Genomic DNA, 23,750 nt, shown 5'->3' with positions numbered 1-23,750 from the left:
GCCAGCAGCATAGTCGCCAACCTTGGGCTGTCTTTCTGGATCTTCAGGACTCTGGAGCCTCCTCTTTGTCCCATGTCTAGACCTCTCCCTGTTCCCTCTCCCTTATTCTTCTCCCTGTGACACTTGTTGTCAATGGTGACCCGGTCACGTGACCTGAGTGTTTGTTCCATTCTGCACAAGTCGGGACGGATCTCGACCCAATGAATGTAAAAGTGCCAATCTGCACATGTGCAGTCTAACCCCCCGGCCTGCGCGGTTCATGGGAGGTCCAAGGTTCGTCGGGACTTGGAATTCCTGCGCGATCAAAATGAAGGTAAATTGAGTTTCATAGCAAGGAAGCCCCGCCTGATCAGATGCTTAATCTGAGCAGATCGCTGCTTGGAAGTCTGCAGAAACTTTGTGGGCACTTGTCAGCAAGGTGACCAATGAGCACTGTTTCTTCACCAGTAACCAGAAAATCCGGCCAATGTATGTGATTGAGTGGAATTTCATCGTCTTGCTCAAACCAGCGCATCTTGGCTGAATAGAGTAGTTCGATGGAGACTTGCTGTTCAACTATTTACTCTGTTCTATAAAGTACACTAAACCGACATACACAGCCAATGCAGCTGTTTTTGTTTTTTTTTTAAAATATCCGTAAGGTTGCTGAAATTCTTTCATAAATTCTTTTTCTTACCACTTGTTCTTTCATCAGATTCCCTTGAGGAATTTGGCAATGCCTGTACTGTCACTATTGATTTCTTTTTTCTCCCCCTAGAGTAGGGAGTAGCTACTCAATTTGTTTTGCTCGAGATATTTTGGTGCATTTCTGTTCTGGGAACAGCAAGCTAGTAACTAGAAAAAAGTGTGAACAACATAAAGCCCAGAGCTGTATGCTGTGTTATGAGATCTAAGGGTGATGCCACTAGAATCTATTCATATTGATAGTTGAATATATCAGCTGAGCTGCACTTGGAGGTCTAAAGCTGGAGGTTTTGTAGTTCTGAAGGCAGTGCAGAGAAACAGTACTGTTATGTTTCTGTATAATTGTGCCAATGAGGAATATGCAATTGTATTGTCCACTTCAAAGGGGAGTGGAAGATCCCTGTGTACTTGAACACTCAAACAGGGTTATATCACTTCACCACCTGCCCACATTGATTTGGAAAGAGCTGAAGGAACAGTGGTCTCCAATACTCCTACACGAAGCTTCCCCACAGCAGGATAATGTAGAAAAATTGCAGTGGAATCCCACATTCCAGCATTTCTTTGAACAGGGTATTGGGCTTTGCTCACAACATTTTAAACAAAAAATCTTGGCACGTTTTATGCCATTTTGCAGGTTATGTAGAACCATTACCGTATAACCGTGTAAAGACAAATCACAAAGTGTAATCCTGTGCGTACTGCATTGTGTGAACACTGACCAACTGGAGTTTGAAGGTGGGCCACATCACCATCCTCTTGTTTACAGCAGTAAGATTGTTATATCTATGAATAACTAGCCCAACAGCCCAATATTTCATTGCGCGCCCATCTTGTACTTGCATTTACTTCCATCATCAAGCTTTGTGGTAGCATTTCCAGACAGAGCTGAGGTGGCTCATTTTGAGTTTCCTCTTCTTATATTCTCCACTTTCCCACAAAACTTTCGAATCAGAAGAGTGGATGAGCCACTTGCCCAAGGTTTCTGTAATGCAACTAGTCCGTATCTATGCAAGCAGCATATACATAGACCGCTGGTTGTTTTACTTTCTCATGCAAAGTCTTGGCTTCGTTTGTCATTGTTATCCTGATTGGCCAGTACACACGACCTAACATCTCAAACTATTCGCCACACAAACTCCCACCACCGCATGCCTGATAATCAGATATGAATAGCACTGACAATACCCACAGTATTATTCACTCTAGAATGATCTCTATCCATTGTGTGGTTTCACTGGAGTGTGCCTCACTAGGGCTATTTTCCACCCTGGACATGTTGGGCCAGACTGTTTATTTTGAGTCTGGTTGGAGGAAATAAGAGTAAATGTCCCCAAAAATGTTTTTTCATGAGTGCCTGGGGATTAATCTTTAACACATTGAGGATAGTCCGGGAGAGTTTGCAACCTGATTCTGCTAAATATATGAAATCCTGTTTGTAAGTAGCCTCCACATCTCACTGGGGGTTTTCCTCAACTCGAGGTTTGAGTTTGTTGTAAACTTATTGGCAGACATTTGCAGACATGGGCAGCAGGGTAGCATTGTGGATAGCACAATTGCTTCACAGCTCCAAGGTCCCAGGTTCGATCTGGCTTGGGTCACTGTCTGTGCGGAGTCTGCACATCCTCCCCGTGTGTGCGTGGGTTTTCTCTGGGGGCTCCGGTTTCCTCCCACAGTCCAAAGATGTGCAGGTTGGGTGGATTGGCCATGATAAATTGCCCTTAGTGTCCAAAATTGCCCTTAGTTTTGGGTGGGGTTACTGAGTTATGGGGATAGGGTGGAGGTGTTGATCTTGGGTAGGGTGCTCTTTCCAGGAGCCGGTGCAGACTCGATGGGCCGAATGGCCTCATTCTGCACTGTAAATTATATGATTTATCACTGTTCAATTGGTCAATTACTCCATCACCATTATACCATGTAATGATCAGAATCATAGAAAACAATGTTGGTGCACCTTGGGTTTCATTATCCAGCAATTCCTCTGTGATGGTTTCATGCTGCTGGTCAATTCCGTTGTTCAATTGCTAAGCTATAGTTGTTGCATAACTGCTGATCTTACAGTGAATCTTCATAATGCTTACTTAAGACATAAATACGATGTGGTTAGCTAAATCACTGATCTGTTAATTTTTTTTTTTAAAAAAAAGCATATTTGTATTCAAAGGATACTGCAATAAGCAAACCCAGAGAGGTGTTCCGGCTATCAGCAGAGATTAAATCATGTGATACCCTGGTCTGTGCTTCTTTGCATTTTCCGTCACCTACCTGGGCAGCCTTGTCAGATGGAACAGGAAAGCTATATCTCCTCCGAACAAGCAAACGTGGAGCAAATAACATTGAGAAGTGGGAGGTGAGTTACATTTATTTAAGCAAATGAGTTCTGAATATTTATAACAGGATGACACGGCAGCACAGTGGTTAGCGCTGTTGCTTCACAGCGCCAGGGTCCCAGGTTCGATTCCCGGCTTGGGTCACTGTCTGTGCAGAGTCTGTGCATTCTCCCCGTGTCTGCGTGAGTTTCCTCCGGGTGCTCCGGTTTCCTCCCACAAGTCCCTAAAGACGTGCTTGCTAGATACTTTGGTCGTTCTGAATTTTCCCTCCATATACCCGAAATGTGGCGACTAGGAGATTTTCACAATAACTTCATTGCAGTGTTAATATAAGCCTACTTGTGACAATAAAGATTATTATTACAACTTCCATTATTTTATATTATGGTTTGGGCTTTGTTTTTAGAGGGAACATAATCTCTTTCAGCTTTTGAGGGAGAGCAGAGAGAAAAAAAGGCATCAACATCTTTTGTAGGTTTTATGCAAAAGTCACACTTGGACTTTATTTAAAAATAAATCTATACCCTGAATTTGTGACATTGTAAAAAAGAGCACCTTCAAGCCCCATGAGTTTGAATTTCAGTGGTTCTTGCCCGATCTTTCATTGTAACTAGAACAGAGGATCAGTTGAAATGATATTTGTGCCCTTTCTCTGGGCTGATAGATTTTAGTGCAACTGGATGTGGACAGTGGTGGTGGGATTATGTATCTTCGTTCTTTTGTCAAACACAATATTCCTTTATATTTGCAACACCTTATGGAACGGCTCATTGGCGAACAATGGTACGAATTGCTGTTATAACAGCTTGTGGTCAGATATTTCAACTGTCTCATTTTGGCTGCCATTGTCCCACTACTCTCCCTAATCAATGTAGTTTCTGAAGATTTGTTTTAGAGGGAACATGCTTCTTGGGGAACTATGTTTGTGTATTTTAATCTTTCCAATGGGTTAGAGATCAATGTCTGAAAGACGTATAAAGGGATTATTTTCTGCCTGCGAGGGAAAACCTTTTGGGATTTCCACAGTGAAAATGACTGACATGTTTGTGAATTTTATTTCTTTGTGGCTAAAATGTCAAATCATTGCAAATTAATCAAAAGATGCAGTGAAATCTGTACCAATTCTGCCTTCATGCAGTTGTTAATGCCTCAATGGAGAAATGAAGAAAAGTTTAGTTTAAAATCATGGAACAGGCAGTTTTAAACTCCAGGTAGTCCTTGCACTTGCTTGGTGATACAAATGTTTGTGCTTGAGAATGCTTAAATCTAATGTTCTGATTTTCTGACCACTTTGCTCTTACAGATAATGTTTCAGCAAGAACTCGGGGAACCTTTTGTGATAGTCCATAGCCATTCTTACCTGAAAGCAGGTGCCCACTCCGTGGATGTTGTTTTACTCCAGACCCAGACGGATGAGTCAGATGTCCAAGGAATTGGGTTCCATTCAGCTGTAGATTGGCTGACGATCACAAGTGCAAACAGCGGTAAGTCATAATATCAAATAATGATTGTGGGAAGCCATCCGAGAAGGTGTCACTGAATACAAATTAAGAGCAATTGTTGCCCCTTCACTCCAGACATGTGGAATTTCCATGAGGCAAAGCTATAATATTGTGAATTGCCATCTAGAAGCTCTTTGACATTAGTGAGAACAAATAACTGGTTTAATACTATTTCTAGCAAAGCAGCCAAGGATCAAATGATACACTTCTGATGATGTATACATTATTTATTCATATTTCCAAATATAGTTCTGTATTTTAGAGATTGAAATTTCTGCTCACTATTGTTGGTTGAGTTCAGTCTCATTATTGTATGATTCTCAATAGGGTTTATTTAGATTCATAGATATCTGCAATTGATTTCATTCTGTTCGTGTGCAAATGTGTTAAGCTCCGAGACCAGAACATGAAAGTTTTACAGCAGTCATCTAAATCCTATGATTCGATCAGTGTTTTGGAATGACTCCAGGATGCTTGTCCTTTTCTTTTTAAACATCAAGATTTTATGGGTTGGATTTATTTTGTATTTAGATGTTTATATGCCATCAGCATCTGTTGGTACAGATGTTAAGTACCAGTGTTCTGGATGACATTCAAGCTGATGCATCAGCAATTGTACAAGGTCGAGAAACAATTTGCAGTTGGTTTATAGGAAGTTATACAGCCAGTATGTCGTCTACTCCTGTTAATTCAGAGCAATTTTCATGCTTCAAAAAAATTCATATTAGCCAACCGGATGCGGGTAAGAATTTGAATGAAGTAGCTCACCAAATCTCTAGGGTAAAAAATAAAAAGGTTAGTGGGAGGGGTTTTAGATTTCTGTGGCATAAGTTTCTTATTTTTAAAAAGACACACTTCAAATATTTGATCGTTTATTTTTCCCTTGGTGACCAATGGTCTTTATTCCTTGTATGTTCTGACACTGCCCTTTCTCCGCTGCACTTGGGGAGGACTGAATTAGACAGATTTTTGATCAACGAGGGCGTCGGGTATTATGACAGGAAACAGGAATTGAGGCCATGTTGAGATCAGCCGTGATCTTGCAGAATGGCGGAGCAGGCTCAAGGGGCCGAGTGGCCTACCCCTGCTCTTAATTTTTTGTGTTCTTGTTTTGTGTTCATTAGATCAGTGAGCACAGGGGGAATGGGCAGATGGGACTTGGTGCATGTTAGGTGATGGGTGCGGGCTTAAGTTCCTAGCAGGTGAAAGATGGGAAGCCAGTCAGGCGAACATCAGAATAGTCCAATCTGGAGGTAATAAAAGCAGTTGTGAGGGTTTCAGCAGCAGGTGTGTGGATGCAGGGGTGGTGATGGGCAATGTTATGTTGTTGGGCATAGGTATAAGTTGTTGCCTTTGGGAGATGAGTGCTGTGACGGAAGGTAAGCAGCTAAGGGAAGATAAATAATTTCTTTATGCCACTATTTGCAACTCATTTAATCATATTGGGGTAACTTCATGGCGATATATGCACAGGATCCTTCTGCGTTCTGTCCACTCGAAAATAACTATATTGAGCACCTACACGTGCTTAGACTAAATCTTGCTGCCAGACATATTAAATCTGGATGACAGATGGTCTTGTGCTTCTGTGCTTTAATCAAGTAACATCATAAAGTGGCACATGTTGTGTGATGAATATTCCATTGAAATGGCCAGGATAGTACATTTTGCGCAAAACGCTCCCGGGTAACTGGTCCACATCGTGTAATGGCCGACCCAAACCAACTAGGGACTTCTCCAGCATGTGGCAGTCGGTGGTCTTTGCCTGGGCATCCATGGTGCTGCTACACTTGGTTCCTGTCTCCCACGATGGGGGAAAGAAAGAAAAGTGAGGCTTCCCCCTTCTGATTGAAGTAAAGTGACCCCTGAACATAAGTGGATATGAAACGAGGATAAGATTGGAGTTTGTTGAGGCGCTCCCAAAGAATTAATAACTTACTGGTACTAATTTCTTGGGGTCACAATTGAAGAATGGTCCCTTGGACAAGGGGCCAGAGGATGCCTGCAGTAACAAAGATTCTCTGAGTTATCGTGTGGAGGGCAGAAGGCGAGGAAATGTCTTTAGGTTTACAGGGAGCAATAGAACTTCTCACTTGTGCCCCGTAAAAAGCACAGAGTGAAATTTCTCATGTGTTTGCAGAGAGCAACAAATATGAAGTTTCAAGGCACCGAACTCTGCACGGAAAACTAGCTCCGCACTATGCAGCGGTAGAGCAGGATGGCTCCAGCCTGATTATAGCTTCTGACAAACCTTTCAAGTTTGTGCAGATTGACGGGAACCCTGTGGAGAAGCAGAAGTTGGAGAAGATGGACACCAGCCAGAAAAAAGGTCAGATTAACCTGCAGTGTGCACGTTCCCAGCAGTTTCTTGTTTATTTTCTCCATTTCTGACTTGTAGCACAGAATTGCACATATATTGCAACAGGTCCATGTCCTTTTATGCACTACATGAGGCACCTCGCACCCCTTCCCCTATTACCCTTGCACTGTATCCTTCTATTACTTTCTCTCTCATGTGTTTATCTAGCTTCCCTTCCAAGCTGTCTGGTGGCATGGTGATAATGTCATTGGACGAGCAACCCAGAGACCCAGGCAGTCATGGTGCCTGGGTTCAAATCCAACCATGGCAGCTGGTGAATTAACTAATGGTTACCGTGCATTTATTTAAGGTTTTGCAATTGTTTTGTGCTTAAGTTTACAATTTGTGAACATTTATAAAGAAGCTCTGATCTCATTAGGCTTTTAATTGCTATAGGCACTGCCAGTGTGCATCAAACAACCTCTGGCTAATGGGCCCACCAGAGAATTCTCCTAAGCAGAGATTGCACGATCAGGGTTGGTTCAGTGAGCAGTTCAGTCAGAAATTCCGACCGAGTCGACAAAGTATTTTAGCCGTAACATCTCACAATGGATTTCTGTGGCATGAAATTAGTTTCCTTGCAAAGACACTTTCCCAGCAATGAATTGTCTTGCATCCTTCTGTTTTTCATGACTTTGATGGCTGGGAAGTATAAAGTAATGTTGATGGGAGGAATCACACTTTTATGAAATACCAGATATGTGCCCTGGGCACAAAGCATCAGATTAAAATTTTACACTTCAGAGCACCAGCTCATTGTCTAAGCTCACTTAGGAGGAATCTGAAGTTCAGGCATATGTGGGACTGTATTCCAGTGATGTACAAACTGCAATGGATGTCAGCAGCCTTTCCTCTTAGCCTAATTGCTCCTACTGTAATGTAATTCTGAAATGAAATGAATGCCACCAGACAGCTTGGAAGGGAAGCTAGATAAACACATGAGGGAGAAAGTAATAGAAGGATATAATGCAAGGGTAATAGGGGAAGGGGTGGGAGGTGCTTCATGTAGAGCATAAAAGGACATGGACCTGTTGCGATATATGTGCAATTCTGTGCTATAAATCAGAAATGGAAAAATGAATTCTCCTTTAACATACCTAAGCTTGTCTTCACAATGCGTGGCGAATACAGACTTTACAAGTGACACAGTGACTTGTCCAATGGCGTTTCTGACCTTTGAATGCATTTGCTGTAATCAATAAACTGGCACCAACAGTCTATTATGTATTTTGTTTCCCCAAATAATTATTGATGGCTGTTCTGCTTCACTGATTGCCACTGTAGTTTTCCCTACACTGATCTCAGCATGAAACATGTGTAGTACAAGATAACGGGACGCACTGACAGCAAGAATGACGTATTCTTTTGTATGTTGAAAGAAAACTCGAAACTGAATTTCAAACTATTTGTATCAGCAGGATATGATTGTACTTTTGGATTTGCAATTTTAGCTGAACCATAGGACATGGGGTACTGAATGATAAATACTGTAGTTTGTGCAAAGTGCGTCTCTGGCAGATAAATTATAGACTGGTGAAATGTTCATGTACAAGCCATTTAACGTTGCGAAACTGAATTGAAAAAGATGCAGGGATGCTCCTGCTGGATTTCCAAATTAACAGTTGAACATCAAGTCCTGTGCAGTTCTTTCAGTCAACCATTTCGGAAAGATTATTTAAAACTGCAGCTTGTTGTGATTTGACTCGCACACATTGATAATTCAGATTACCCCACTGTTCGGCAGCGTTAATAATCTTCATGTGCTATCTGCTAATTTTTTCAATATCTCACCTGTTGAAAGTTGACACCGTGCTCACTTGGTACATCTGTAATGTTATTGCTGATATGTGATTAGAAGTGGTTGAAATCCCGTCATAACTTTTTTAAGGAATTTTTTTTCCCACTAACTTGTTGATCTGAACTGCTCTTGTGTAGAAATATTGAATGGGGTCCCAGGTGCTTTGAAGCAGATGGAATGGGATCAGAATAAATCGGAGGATCACTGCCAGATTGCTCTGTGATCTCCTGCACTTATCCAAATGTCATTGGAGGAATGACAGCAGGTCCCACCTGGCTTAGCTGCAGGATGTGTAGGGCCAGAGAGAAGAACAAAAATAGGGCCTGACGGAGCATTTAAAAAAAAAAAAATCATAATGTTCTTCTGTCTTAAGAAAAATTTCTATCCCTTTCAAAAGGCTCTTAAGCTCTTGCTTAATAAGGGGATCAGGGATTATGGGGAGAAGGCAGGAGGATGGGATGAGGAAAATATCAGCCATGATTGAATGGTGGAGCAGACTCGATGGGCCGAGTGGCCTAATTCTGCTCCTCTGTTTTATGGTCTAAGTCTTTCATATTAAACAATTAGCCCTTATTCCCATTGCCATATTAAAGTAGCATAGTGCAGCAATTCTAATACATTTTTCTCTTTCTGTCACCAGTCCATTATAGTCCATAGAATCCCTACGTGCAGAAAGAGTCCATTCGGCCCATCAGGTTCACATCGACCCTCTGAAAGAGCACCCTACCTAGACCCACTCCCCCACCCCATTCCCATAATCCCACATAATTTGCACATCTTTGAGCACTAAGGTGTAATTTAGCATGGCCAATCCACCTAATCTAAGGTGTAATTGTTCATGACCAATCCATCTAACCCAAGGTGTAATTTAGCATGGCCAGTCCACTTAGCCTGCACATCTTCGGACTGTGTCATAAAAGTCACTATTCACTGTGCCAGAAAATATTTTCTTGCTCCATGTATTTTTTGTTTGTTCATTTTCTCCTAACCCTTTTTTTTTAATAGATATTTATGTCCAGTTTCACTGGAAAGAAGGAAACTTCACTTAAATCATTGGTCAGAAATGTTTCTTTAGTTTGCGCTCTTGAATTATCTGCTTGATTGCAACTCCATCCACCTCCTTGAACATACATTCCCTCCACCAGGACACTCAATGGCTGCAGTGTACAATACCTGGAAGGTACACTGCGGTAACTTATCAAGGCTGTTTGGACAGTACTTCCAAACCTGCGATCTCTACTATCTAGAAGGACAATGGCAACAGGTGTATGAGAAAGCCAGCTTCCCCTCCAGGACACACACCATTCTGACTTGGAACTGTATTGCTGTTGCTTCATTGCCACTGGGTCAAAATTTTAGAACTCCCTCGCTAACCGAACTGTGGGTGTACCTACACCACATGGATTTCGGTAAGAAGTCTTTCAGGTGAAGAAGGAGCCGTGCTCCGAAAGCTCGTGTTTGAAACAAACCTGTTGGACTTTAACCTGGTGTTGTAAGACTTCTTACTGTGCTCACCCCAGTCCAACGCCGGCATCTCCACATCATCACATGGATTTCAGCAGCTCAACAAGAACAACTCACCACCACCTTCTCAAAAGCAATTAATGATGGGCAATAAGTACTGTTTTTTCCAGCGATGCCACATGCCAAGAATGATTTTTAAAAATTGTGACCTCATGAAAGATTTCTGGAGGCTGCAAAAGGAGCTTAAAAAGAATAATACACTTCTAAATGCACTAAAATCATTCTGTGTTAATTTGCACATTGTTTCTTTCCCCTCTCTCTTGGGCCTTTATCTGCAGAATGAGTAATGCATCCTGTGATTAAGAAACAAACCAACGTCCATCAGTATCCTAGGTTACCAAGGCATTTCAAAAAAGATGTTAAAGAAATAGTTATTAGCGCTTAAACTGTGAGACCGAACTGCAGGAGAAACCACTAATGGTTGGCTTGAAGGCAATCGTACATCAATGCCAGAAAACCTAAAAAGAAATGAAGTTTTGGAGAACGTGTGCTAAAGCCAATAACTTCAGATGTAATTGTAATTATTTCTGCCATTGATCCACATCATATGGTTTTCCTCTGAAGAACCTTGGCATTCTCGGCAAGGACTTTGAGCACTTGCTGTTTAGGAAGGAATGAATGAACTTGGTAAGCATCCTAAGCAACCAAGAGCAACTTCTTTGCTGAACTGTGAGAAACCTGTGTACAATCGCTTGTTCTGTGCAGCAGCAAATTCTTTGATTCTTAGAATGGACAAACTACAAAAAGTATTGCATTTGCAAGCCAAAGGAGAAAATTGTTAAAAACTATTCTGCAGATATATTCAGGAGAATTACATACAACATTGGAACCCGGCAACATAGGAGAGGAACCTTCTTAGCTCCAAGGAAATTGATCTTTGGTCTTGAGTTGCTCAAGAAAGGTTGTATTGACAGCAAAGCTTTCATTCTGGTAAAATCTGTTTTGTCTGAAGGTCAGATTGTTGTTAAATAACTATAGTATCTTTTTCAATCCTTAAGCTTTCATATCATGAACTACAGAGAAAGATATCCCTCTCTCTTGACACTTCCCAGTAACGGCAGTTGCAGAGCAGCAGTTCGAGGGCCTTGGTCAGTAAAACTTGCAGTCCATGAAATGTACACCAAGCAATTAGTGCTTGTGGCAATCCATTTCTTTTAACCCTTTCTCCAGAAGCGACAGGATCATGTTGGGGAATGGTTTCCATTTGGTCATCCAAGTAACTATTTTTCACCGCGTGAATTCCTCTTCCTGAAGTCACAATCTGATATTTAGCTGCTGATGTTGTACGTGGATATTGACGGGTTACTCAGCTGAGGATGGTTGTGTGTTGGGGGTGAACTTTAACCTGATTGTCTCCATCTCACATCCGGTTCCACTTGTCAGTCAGTCAATCAGTCAATCGCAGCAACTGACCAAGGCTCCTTCAGGAACACCTCCTAAACCGGCAACCTCCACTCTGTAGAACGACAAAGACAACAAATGTATTTGAACTCCACTAACTCTCAGTCACACGCCATTCTGAGTTGGGAGTACATCCCTGCTTCCTCCTTTGCCTCTGAGTCAAAATCGTGCAACTGCATGCTGAACAGCTCTGGCAGTACCTTTGCCACATGGTACTGCAGCAATTCAAAACTTCAAGCACTTCTTGAAGGAACTAGTGATGGGTAATAAAATGTTAGTGATACCCAAATGCCATGAATTAATTTAAAAATCCTGACCTCTTTCAGCCACGGCATTTATGAATCTGGTTAATGGCGACCTCCAGGATGCTGATGGTGGAGTCTTTGGCCATGGTGATCCTGTTGGATGTCAAGGGTGGTTGGTTGGATTCTCTTTTGTTGCAGTTGATCGTTGCCTGGCACTCTTGGGTTACCAATATTACTTGCCACTTATCAGCGCAAGTCTGTTTGTTGTTGAGGTTTTGTTGCTTCAGTCATTGACTGCCTCATTAACTGAGAAATTGAACACTACTCAAACATCAGCGAGCAGCCCCTTTCTGATAAGAGAGAAGGTAATTGATGAAACAGCTGAAGATGTTTGAGCTTACGATACTACCCTGTGGAACTCTTACAGCAACATCCTGGGGCTGAGAAGAATGTCTTCCAACAATGCAACCAACTTCCATTTTGCTCGATATGACTCCAAACAGTGGAGAGCTTCCCCCTCTGATTCCCATTGACCCAAACTCGGTCATATGCTGCCTTGACATCACGGATGTACTTTAAGTGGGGGTTGCTGAATAGTGATTTGAATGAGGACCCTGACTGTTTCCCTCTCTTAATCCTTTAACTCGAGTGTTGGAGCCATTCATACATGATGACTACAAGAGCAAGTTCACCTTGGCTCAGCCTTCAGAAGCTGCATAGCTGGGTTACTCTCTGTGATAGCCCACGTTGGGCCTTTTGAAGGAAGCAAGTTGTGTTTGTCTTAAATATGTCTATATTTCATAGTCTTAATGTATGCAGATTTTTAAATAAGTGGCTATTCATGTATTAATGGATGAGAATTTCATGTTTGAAACATTTGACACTTTTTTCTGTAATCAAAGTCCACAAAATACTGACCAAAGGTAAAATACTGTAAATGGTGAAAACCTGGAATAAATTATTGGAAGCACATTGTATTTCAGTTCGTATCTCTGGAAAGAGGAAGGAAGAGTAAACTTTTCAGGTTGATGACCGTTAGCCAGATTTCCCTCGATATGGGTGGCACAATGGTTAGCACTGCTGCCTCACAACATCAGCGACCCAGGTTCGATTCCAGCCTTGTGTGACTGTCTGTGTGGAGTTTGCACGTTCTCCCCGTGTCTGTGTGGGTTTCCTCTGGGTGCCCCGATTTCCTCCCACAGTCCAAAGATGTGCAGGTTAGGTGGGGTTATGGGGATAGGGCGGGGGAGGGAGCCTAGGTAGGGTGCTCTTTCAGGGGGTCAGTGCAGACCCGTTGGGCCGCATGGCCTCCTTCTGCACTGCAGGAATTCTCTGGACTCTATATTTGATAAGTCCATATGGAGGGTTGAGAGAGAGAAAGCAGATCAGGCAGCTCATTTTGTAAATGATTCCTGATTTATTTGGGTATAATCCACTAATTTGCCAAAGCTCTTACAATTAATGAATCATAAATAGAAGTCCAATAATTTGGCTTTTTGATGCAAATTCCTTTTGATAATAAATGCCAGTATAAGTGTGATTATATTACTGGAAGCAACTGAACCAGTGACCGTTCCCAAGTGATTGTGGTAACTCTGCTTGTCTAATCTCGGGTCTCAAACACAGAGTATACATTGTTTATATTAACTCCATAACAAGTTGCTGTGATGATGAAAATTTCCCTTCTTTTTAACAAAATATGTAACCACATTAATGAAGTTTTAAAATGGATTGAATCTTCTGGGAAAGGAATCATGAAATATTTCCTGTAAAGATCAGCTTAATGTTAAAGTATCTTGCATGTTTGCAAGTGGTCAGATTAAAATAAAATTGTTGCGGTAATGAAGAAAGCTAATGATGCAAAGAGGGATGCTCTGCGTTATTTTCTAGAATTTATTTCTATCATAATTTGGGCTGACCTAACCCATATAAATTCAAATTTCAGCAATGTCCTCTTGCGTATCCTCTGTAATTGGAGAAAAGCTGTGAGCAAATGCATGTAATCTGTGTGTGCAGTGTTCGGGAACATTTGTATGGAACACTGCACATCAGAGTGGCACTTTGACGTTTAAAATATCACATTCATGAAACACTTGCTGTCTTTTATTTCCCTCAACGGTGGTCTAAGAAATAGATATAGGGTTGCGGGCATGGAGAAGTTAAGGGAGGAGTTATGAGTGCTTTGTCCCAGTTAGTAATGGTGAGAAATTGGATTTTAATTTCACAGAATCGATATATTATTGGCAGCAGACGGATGAAGACCTGACAGTAAACATTCAACTGCCGGATAACACCACAAAACTGAACATAGACTTTCAGTTGTCACCAGGTCACTTGCAAGTTGGATTGAAAGGACAAGCCGCTTTCGTAGAGGGTCAGTTGTACTCTTCAGTTGACCAGGGCCTCAGCACCTGGACTGTTAATGAAAATAGGTAAGTACCTTCCCCACTCTCAATCTTCATAATTGCAAAAAAAGTGGCACTAGAGAAAGTGACCATGAGGTGGTTTGATAAAATAGCTGGGGGAAAACTTTCCACTAGCAGGAAGGTCAGTAGCAGAGGAAGCAGATGTGAGATAATTGTATGAGTGGTTATGGTCCAAATGCACTTCCTGAATGGATGGTGGTAGATTCAATAACTTTCAAAAGGGAATCTTGAAAGGGAGAAACTTGCAGGGTGTTGGAGAAAGTGAAAGGGAATAAAGCTGATTGCCGTGATGGGCTGATTTACCTCTTTCTGTGCTTTACAGACACCTACACCACAGGAGGAGAGTTTTTGTGCCTGTGCTAGCTCTTGGAAAGAGCAGGCACGTTTAGTCCCACATCCCCAAAACTCTAATTCTAAATTTAAATCAGTCGGGACCAGGAGTACAGATATCTGGGTTTCTTCCGGGTGCTCTGGTTTCCTCCCACAAGTCCCGAAAGTCATGCTTGTTATAGGTGAATTGGACATTCAGAGTTCTCCCTCAGTGTACCCGAACAGGCACCGGAATGTGGCGACTAGGGGCTTTTCACAGAAACTGCAGTGTTTAATGTAAGCCTACTTGTGACACGAATAAAGATTATTATTATTATGGCTGGAGGAGACCATTTCACAGGATATCTTTTTTATAATCTGTGATTAAAAGTAGATTCCCTCACAGGAAGAGCTTCCCAGCAGGTATCGGGAATACTTTAGGGGTACAGTAACATAGTGATTTTGTTGCTGGATTGGTAACCTAGAGACCTGGACTGACAATGCAGAGAAATGCGTTTGAATCCTACCACTTTAGCTGAAGAATTCAAATCCAATTAATTAAATAAATCTAGAATAAAAAGCTCGAATCAGTAATGGCAACTGTGTAACTACTGGATTGTTATTTAAAACCCATCTGGTTCACTAGTTTCCTTTATGGAAGGAAGTCTGCTGTTTTTACCTGGCCTGGCCTATCTGTGACCCCAGTCCCACAGCAATGGGGTTGATTAGATAACTGTACACTAACATTTTCGAGCAAGTCCTCAAGTTATATTCAAGAAATCATCTCACCACCACCTTCTCGAGAACTAGGGGTGTCCAGATCCCGTCCATGCAAAAAGAAAAATAGATACCTGAAAATAGGAAGTAAAACAAGAGTGTACTGCCAAAATTCAACCAACACATCTCCTGTCCTACTAAGGGCGACAACACTAACTCTGCTACACAAAAATCAAGTGCCCCTACCAACCTAACCCCTGACCGCACTTTGGAAAATCAGACCACAAGATGATGCTCCTTCTCCCGGCATACAAACAGTAACTTCAGCGGGAGAATCCGTTCAAATGGTCGTTCAGTGCTGGTCCGACACAACAGGAGAGCTCCTATGTGACCACTTGGAGTCAATGGACTGATCCATATTTAAGAACTCACCCAGCAACCTAAACGAGTATGCCACCACCGTCACAGACTTTATTATCAAATGTGTAGATGACTGCGTGCCAAAGAAAGTAATGGGGATGTTCCCCAACCGGAAACCATGGATCAATCGCGAGATTGACTCCTTACTGAAGGACAGGTCTGAGGCATTCAAGTCAGGCGACCCTGACCTAAACAGGAAATCCAGGTACGACCACTGCAAAATCATCAGGGATGCCAAGAGATGATATCAAACCAAGCTAGAGTCACAGATTAGCGACACAGACTAGCGTTACAGACTATTGTCGGTTGTGACAAGGCTTGAACAACATAACGGGCTGCAAAGCGAAGCCGAGCAGTATCTCCAGTAGTAGCTCACCCTTCCCCGATGAACTCAATGCATTCTCGCTCGGTTCTAGCGGGAAAATATCAAACCACTGTCAGCTTCCCTAGCAACTCCGGACACACCAATACCCATCGTCACAGCTTCCGAAGTCAGGTCGGCCTTCTTGAAAGTGAACCCTCGGAAAGCGACGGGTCCGGACAGGATCCCTGGTCATGCACTCAGATCCTGCACAGACCAGCTGGCAGATGTGCTCGCGGACATCTTCAACCTGTCCCTACTCCGTTCTGAGGTCCCCACCTGCAAGAAGACCACCATCATACTTGTGCCAAAGAAGAACCAGGCAATATGCCTCAATGACTATCGTCCGGTGGCCTTGACATCGATCGCAATGTAGTGCTTTTGAGAGGTTGGTCATGAGGCAGCAACTCCATACTCCCAGAATGCCTAGATCCACTGCAATTCGCATACCTCCGCAACCGGTCCACAGCAGACGCCATCTCTCTGGCCCTACACTCATCCCTGGAGCATCTCGACAACAAGGACTCCTACATCAGACTCCTATTCATTGTCTACAGCTCCGCCTTCAACACCATAATCCCAGCTAAGCTCATATCAAAGCTCCAAAACCTGGGACTTGGCTCCTCACTTGGCAACTGGATCCTGGACTTCGTACACCATAGACCACAATTAGTAAGAATGAACAACAACATCTCCTCCACGGTAGTCCTCAAAACCGGGGCCCAGCAAGGCTGTGTACTCATCCCCCTACTACACTCCTTATACACACTGGAGATACTGTTTGGCTCCAACTCCATCTTCAAGTTTGCTGATGACCTGACCGTAGTGGGTCGGATATCGAACAACGTTGACTCAGAGTACAGGTGGGAGATAGAGAACCTAGTGGAGTGGGGTAACGGCAACATTCTCTCCCTCAATGCCAGCAAAACTAAAGAGCTGGCCATTAACTTCAGGAAGCAAAGAATTGTACACACCTTTGTCTGCATCAACAGGGCCAAAGTGGAGATGGTTGGCAGCTTCAAATTCCTATGTATAAACATCACCAACAATCTGTGCTGGTCCACCCACGTCGACGCTGCAACCAAGAAAGCACAACAGCACCTATACTTCCTCAGGAAACTAAGGAAATACGGCATGTCCACATTGACTCTTACAAACGTTTACAGGTGCACCATAGAAAGCATCCTATCTGGTTGCATCACAGCCTGGTATGGCAACTGCTCGGTCCAAGACTGCAAGAATCTTCAGAGTGGTGAACACCGCCCAATCTATCACACAAACACACCTCCCATCCATTGACTCCATCTACGCCTCCTGCTGCCTGGGGAAAGCGGGCAGCATAATCAGACCCCTCCTACCTGGCTTACTCACTCTTCCAACTTCTTCCAATGGGCAGGAGATCCAAAAGTCTGAGAACACGCACTAACAGGTTCAAAAACAGCTCCTTCCCCTCTGTTACCAGACTCCTGAACAACCCTCATGGACTGATCTTATCTTTTCACACATTTTCTCTACCGGGTAGTGTCACACCTGATGTCTGTGTCTAAGTATTTACATTGTGTATTTTATGTTTCCCCTATTATGTATTTTCTTTTCATGTACGGAATGATCTGGCTCGATGGTACGCAGAACAGTATTTTTTATTGTACCTTGGTACAATAAACAAATCCAATCCAAACTCTGTAAAAGTTGTAAATAGAGGTAGTAGAATTATAGACACCATTTACACCTAATCAAGGCGCACTGGATCAAAACTTTTAACTGTTGGACATTCTGCTCTTTCATATGAATATATCTTTGTGTTCTTTCAACATATGTCCCTCAAGATGACAGGATTTACAGTAGGATTTCTCAAATTGTGGCCCCAACCGAAATGTTGGCAACTCTCTAGTATTATTTTCTGTTTCATACAGATTTTATGGGGCTGAGATTTGGAGAGAGCTCGTTCAGCTCTGCTGTTCACTTAATCAGCGCACCAACATTGAGGATGGTGGTGTTTTTATGTTGCATGTGTCCCATGATTCATTGCACCTGGATAGTGGGTAAATACCAGCTGCTGCTCTCAGAATGGCCAGCATGATCTTAAAAGCTTTCTTGTCAAATCTTTGTGAGTTAGAGGATCCGAGTTGCTCATCACTTCCTCCATCACACGGAGCACATTGGCATCCCAGTGAATGGCAGGTGGGGTAATGTGGGGCTGCATGGGGAACCACTCAGTTGAAGTAGACTTCAGCATCCCTGGCTCTGTCCACATGGCAGCATTTAGCTGCAAGTCCATGATGTTTCTATGGTGACTGAAGGGCCTTGAGGCACAGTATCATTCTGCAGAAATGTATAGAGTGTCAATGTAGTTAACACACAGATGAGATTATAAAGGTCTTCTTGATGCAGCTGAGGAATCTCACCATAGATCAACACTGGTAAACCTGCCTCAGATATAACCCCATCGAAGAAGTTAACCTAAAAAACAATGGCTTTTTTTTTCCAACTAGAAATATGACTCCTTGACTGTTAGGTAGCCTCAGATCAGACTCTTCCTTTCTCAGAAACAAATTTGTGTTCTTGCCATTAAAAGGGAGAAATCTTATTACTTTTTCCATACTAATTGTGCCCATTCCTCGTGACTCCTGCATCCATTATATTTTAATAGGATTTTCCCATTAACTTGATGGATTTTCTTGCCAGATTACCTGTAGAACTGCTTTAGTTCAATGCTTTGATCACTAGGTTACACAGGGAAGTAGTGGGAGTTGGATATGGATGCAGGTGTTTTAGATTCCAGCCAGCAGAGGTGAGTAATTAGGTGAGAATTTTAGTGTTGCTGAATTTTAACTATTTGCATTTTACCTGAATAACTGCTTCCAATTTACTTCTCTGTGTAATGTTTTTCACCTTGTCGCAATTTTATTCTGTGTAGCTCTTCCAGCTGGCTGACACATTCAACCCCAAACCTTGAGAGACAATTTTTCCCAATGTTTCACTTCAATTTTGTTCAGTATTCAGTATACTATTCAGTATATATTCTATACTATATACTAGTATATATTCAGTATACTAGTATTGCAACTTTGTTTTAAAATAATTTCTGCACCCTGCCCTTGACCATTTCCTCTGCGCGTGAATGACCAATTTCCTGATTGTCGCTGTTACTCCTAGCCATCCTTCCCAGAATGACTTTGGTGTTCAATTCTCAGTCTCAAATGTCCCTTGTTATGGGCTGGTTTTTGCTTGGTCAGAGCTACTTCCCCTCCCTGACCTCTTCATTGTTGAGTGACCTGGTCCTCAGATACTGAGAGACCAAGGATCTTAAAATAGTGAACACGAGAACTATGGGCTAATATTACAATACATGAAGTAGAATTCATTACTGGACTTCGACCTAAGGTAATTCTCAAACAGTCTCAAAAATCTTTAATTACTTGGGTCCGAGGCTAGGGTTAGGATAGAATGCAATTTTCTGCTGGCTTGAAGATTTATGTTAATTGTGTAACATATTCAAAACTGGGCTCAAATTGGTTATCTGATTCTTTAAAATAGGTAATAGTTAAACGGTGAAGATGAGGTTTTTATGTAATATCTCTGCCTTATTGAAAATATTGAGTGGAATGCATTGTTGCGTTATTGGGTCCACCCATCGACCATTTGCAGCAGCCCCGACAGATTAAATCCCAATCTCGGGGTTCCTGGTTCCGGCACAGGGTCTGCCCCCGAGAGCTACCGGCCAGTCACAGTTGACCCCAGCAGGAGGATTGTGGCTGGAACCTCCAGAACAGTGATAAGTCAGGCAAGCCTGGCAAGGGGCGGGAGAGGGGTCCGTGTAAAGTTTGGGGGAAGGGGTGTCCTCTTGTGGGGGCAGCCCATCTGCAGGTTCCTTCATTGGGCAAAGCGTGCCCAATATGGAGGGACTGCCCCACCAGGGGTGTCACCCCCAGGCTTCAGCTGGCAGGTTGCCCATATGGCGTTACCCCCACCTGCTGCTGGTTGAATACCAGCAGTGGCTGAATGGGGCCTTTAAGTGGCCACTATCTCAATTGGCTTCCAGACGGGACGGCTGTTCTTTCGCCTTCTCACCCGGTCTTCAGTGAGGGAAGAGTTGGGAAAGTGAAGGAAATTAAAAATGAAAATCGCTTATTGTCACGAGTAGGCTTCAATGAAGTTACTGTGAAAAGCCTCTAGTCTCCACATTCCGGCGCCTGTCCGGGTGCTGCACACTGAGAATTCCCACCTCATTATTGGCCTCTTTCTCCACTCATTCCCCCCCCCCCCCCCCCCCCCCCCCCCCAACCTCTCCCATTCTGCACCCAGCGGTACATGGGGATATTCCGTTCCGCCCCAGGCGTCCGCTACCCTCAAAAGCCACTCGAGCCTGTGTGTGATTTGTAATCCCTTTCTGTACACACTGCCGTGGTATGGAAAGGGACATCTATAAAATGAGAAACTCACATAAGAAATATCACTTTATGGCTTGTGACAGGAGATAGATGTGGGATAATGGGTTTTGCTTAGCAATATATTTCACAGTGCAGTAAACAAAATAATTTCACAGCTTCAAGGCATTTAATATCCCAGCTTAATTTGGAGTTTAGCTTCTGAGTTTACTGTGTGCAATTTAACATTCTCCATACATTTGGCAAGGGGGGTGAATGAGGAACACCTTTTTTAAAAAAGTAATTTGACCTGTGATTTTTAATTTGGCCTGGGAGGTTCATATGAATAGAACACAGAGTCAGCAAAGTCTATGGACTTCCAAAGATGTGCAGGTTAGGTGGACTGGCCATGATCAATGTGTGGGTAAGGGGGATAGGGCGGAGGAATGGGCCTGAATGGAGTGTTCCTCTGGGGGGGTCTGTGCAGACTCGATGGGCCGAATGGCCTTCTGCACTATACGGCTTCTATGGAATAGGCTTAAAAATGGAAATAGTTATATTTCAATTTAGATAGGAAGATATTTATCTTGGTAAATTTTATTCTAAAACTCTTTTCCACCTTTGTTCAATTTTTTTTTGTTACATAGTTTATAAATGTATCCAGAAAACTCTGCAGTTTGTAGTAAATAATAGTTTTTGGTTCTAAATGATCATGGTCCCCTTTATTTGAAAGGTCAGTGGGGGGTATTGCATCCAGTTCTGGGTGCCACACTTTTAGGAAGCATGTGAAGGCCTTAAGAGAGGGTGCAGAAAAGAGAATGGTTCCATGGAGGTGGAACTTTTGAGAAGCTGGAACTGTTCTCCTTGGCGAAGGGAAGGTTAAGAGGAGATTTGATCAAGGTGTTAAAATCGTGAGGAGTGTGGACAAAGTAGGTAAATCTTCCTATTGGTGAAAGGCTCAAAGAACCAGAGCTAACAGATTGAAGGTGATTGGCAAAAGAAGCAACGACGATATGAGTAAAAGCTACTTTACGGAATGAGTGGTTGGGATCTGGAATGCAGATTCAATCAAAGCCTTTCTACACGGAGTTAGATAATGATCTGAAGAGAAAAGATTTGTTGGGCTACCTGGAGAAGGCAGGTGAGAGGGACCAGGTGAGTTGCTCTTTCTGAGAGCAGTCATGGACATGATGGGCTGAATGGCTGCACCCGTTCTGATTCTATCACTTGTCAGAAGGGAGCAGACAGGCTAACGCACATTAGGTGAGATTGTAAATCATTGTACTGTTTGTAAGTTTAAAATAAATCTGTTAACTAAGAAGAATACACAGTAAACTTGTTACACTAGCTCAGTTTCTACGGTTGAGCACTTTGCATTTTATGCTGGTCACTAAGTGATATTCCATGATGATATTTCCTTGGTCCCTGTTTGTCTTTTCCAGGTGTGACACTTGGGTTGACTATTATGTACTACAGGGAGTGTCTGCGTTTGATCAGTGATTCTTTCCCACCTGTTCTCCCAAGGAAAGTGCAGTTTGAACTGAGGGAGGCTAATGCTTGCAATCTGTGTATGAGTGCACACCTCCATTTTAAACATAGAAAATAGAAGCAGGAAGAGGCCATTTGGCCCTTCGAGCCTGCTCCTCCATTCATTAGGATCTTTGCTAATTATCCAATTCAATACCCAGAAATCTGCCTCTCCCCCGCACCCCCATATCCTTTGATCCCTTTAGCCCCAAGAGTGATATCTAATTCCTTCTTGAAATTACACAATGTTTTGACCTCAACTTCTTTCTGTGGTAGTGAATTCCACAGATTCAGCACTCCGAGTGAAGAAATTACTCCTCACCTCAGTCCTAAAAGGTTTACCCCTTATCCTCAAACTATGACCCCAATTCTGTACTGCACCCCCCTCCCCCACCTCAAAACCATCGGAAACATTCTTTCTGAATCTATCCTATCTAATCCTGTTAGAATTTTGTACGTTTCCATGGGATCCCCTCTCACTCTTCTAAACTCCAATGAATATAATCCTAACTAACTTAGTCTCTCCTCATATGACAGTCCCGCCATCCCAGGAATCAGCCTGGTAAACCTTTGCTGCTCTCCCTCCATAGCAAGTACATCCTTCCTCAGATAAGGACACCAAAACTGCACACAATACTCCAGGTGTGGCCTCACTAATGCCCTATACAATTGCAGTAAAACAGTCCTATTCCTTTACTCAAATCCTCTCGCTATGAAGACAAACATACTATTTGCCACCTTTACTGCCTGCTGTACCTGCGCACTTACTTTCAGCGACTGATGCACGAGGACAGTCTCGCTGAGTATCCGCCTCTCTCAATTTACACCCATTCAAATAATAATCTGCCTTCCTATTTTTGCTGCCGAAGCGGATAACCTCATATTTATCCACATTGTTAACAATGTTTTGTTGCTAAGAATTGATGTTTGATTTTAGTGAGAGTTGGACAAATTAACACAAAATGAAAAGATTTGTCTTTTCAAAATACAATTTAACTCAAATCATTTGCTGTGAGCCTATAGTGAAATGTTTTAAAGCTCTTTGTGTGACACAGGCAGTGGAGTAGTGGTGTTGTCACTGGACTAGTAATCCTAAACCCCATGGCAATGCTCTGGAAACATGGCTGCGAATCCATAAGCACATGGTGGAGTTTGAATTCAATTAAAAAAAAAAAACTGGAATGTAAAAGTTCTAATGATGACCATGAAACTGTCGTTGATTGTTGTAAAAACCCATCTGGTTCATTAATGTCTTTTAGGGAAGGAAATTCTTCATCCTTACCTGGTCTGGCCTACTTGTGACTCCAGATCTCTTAAATGCTCCCAGGGATGAGCAACAAGTGCTGTCCTGGCCAGCGACATCCATATCTCCCATGAACAAATCAAGAAACTATAAAACCAAAATAACTGTTGGATAGATCCTGTCAGTGATGGTGCCTCTTCACTCCTCCTCCACCTCTGAGTCTGCTGGCTCCTCCTGAGATATTGTAATTAGAGTGAAGCAGGCAGCCCTCCAGTCCATTTTTCTTCTCGTGTCATGCGTGAAATATTTCATGCTCTCTATTAATATGTGAGTGACTGCGCATATTCCTGCTATTGTACTTTAACGTATTTTAATGCTTGATCTCCCAATGTATTAATGCCGCAAGATATAATTACGTTTTGGTGCAGACGTCTTGCCTGTCGCACTGAATTTCCTCGGTTTCACACTTCAGACATCTTATCACACTGCCCTTGTTATCCATTCAGTAAATCATGTTTCAAAAGCTGTGCAACTAAC

General features: G+C 42.6%; 1 protein-coding gene across 2 annotated transcripts in view; it reads left to right on the top strand.

Annotated features, from left to right (window-relative positions):
* The window catches only part of nudcd1 (NudC domain containing 1), a 111,927-nt gene that overhangs the window by 39,413 nt on the left and 48,764 nt on the right, over positions 1-23,750 (top strand). Inside the window, exons 3-6 of one of the 2 annotated variants that reach the window (XM_038810368.1) lie at positions 2,849-3,034; positions 4,318-4,498; positions 6,657-6,845; positions 14,071-14,275. In XM_038810368.1, the coding sequence (XP_038666296.1) occupies positions 2,849-3,034; positions 4,318-4,498; positions 6,657-6,845; positions 14,071-14,275 (761 nt within the window). The remainder of the gene's footprint in view (positions 1-2,848; positions 3,035-4,317; positions 4,499-6,656; positions 6,846-14,070; positions 14,276-23,750) is intronic. The other variant, XM_038810369.1, reaches the window with a different exon arrangement.

The sequence above is a fragment of the Scyliorhinus canicula genome, chromosome 10, assembly GCF_902713615.1.
Source record: "Scyliorhinus canicula chromosome 10, sScyCan1.1, whole genome shotgun sequence".
In the NCBI taxonomy this organism is placed as follows: domain Eukaryota; kingdom Metazoa; phylum Chordata; class Chondrichthyes; order Carcharhiniformes; family Scyliorhinidae; genus Scyliorhinus; species Scyliorhinus canicula.
Note: the sequence above shows the minus strand (reverse complement) of the source record. Positions and strands in the feature narration are given on the sequence as shown.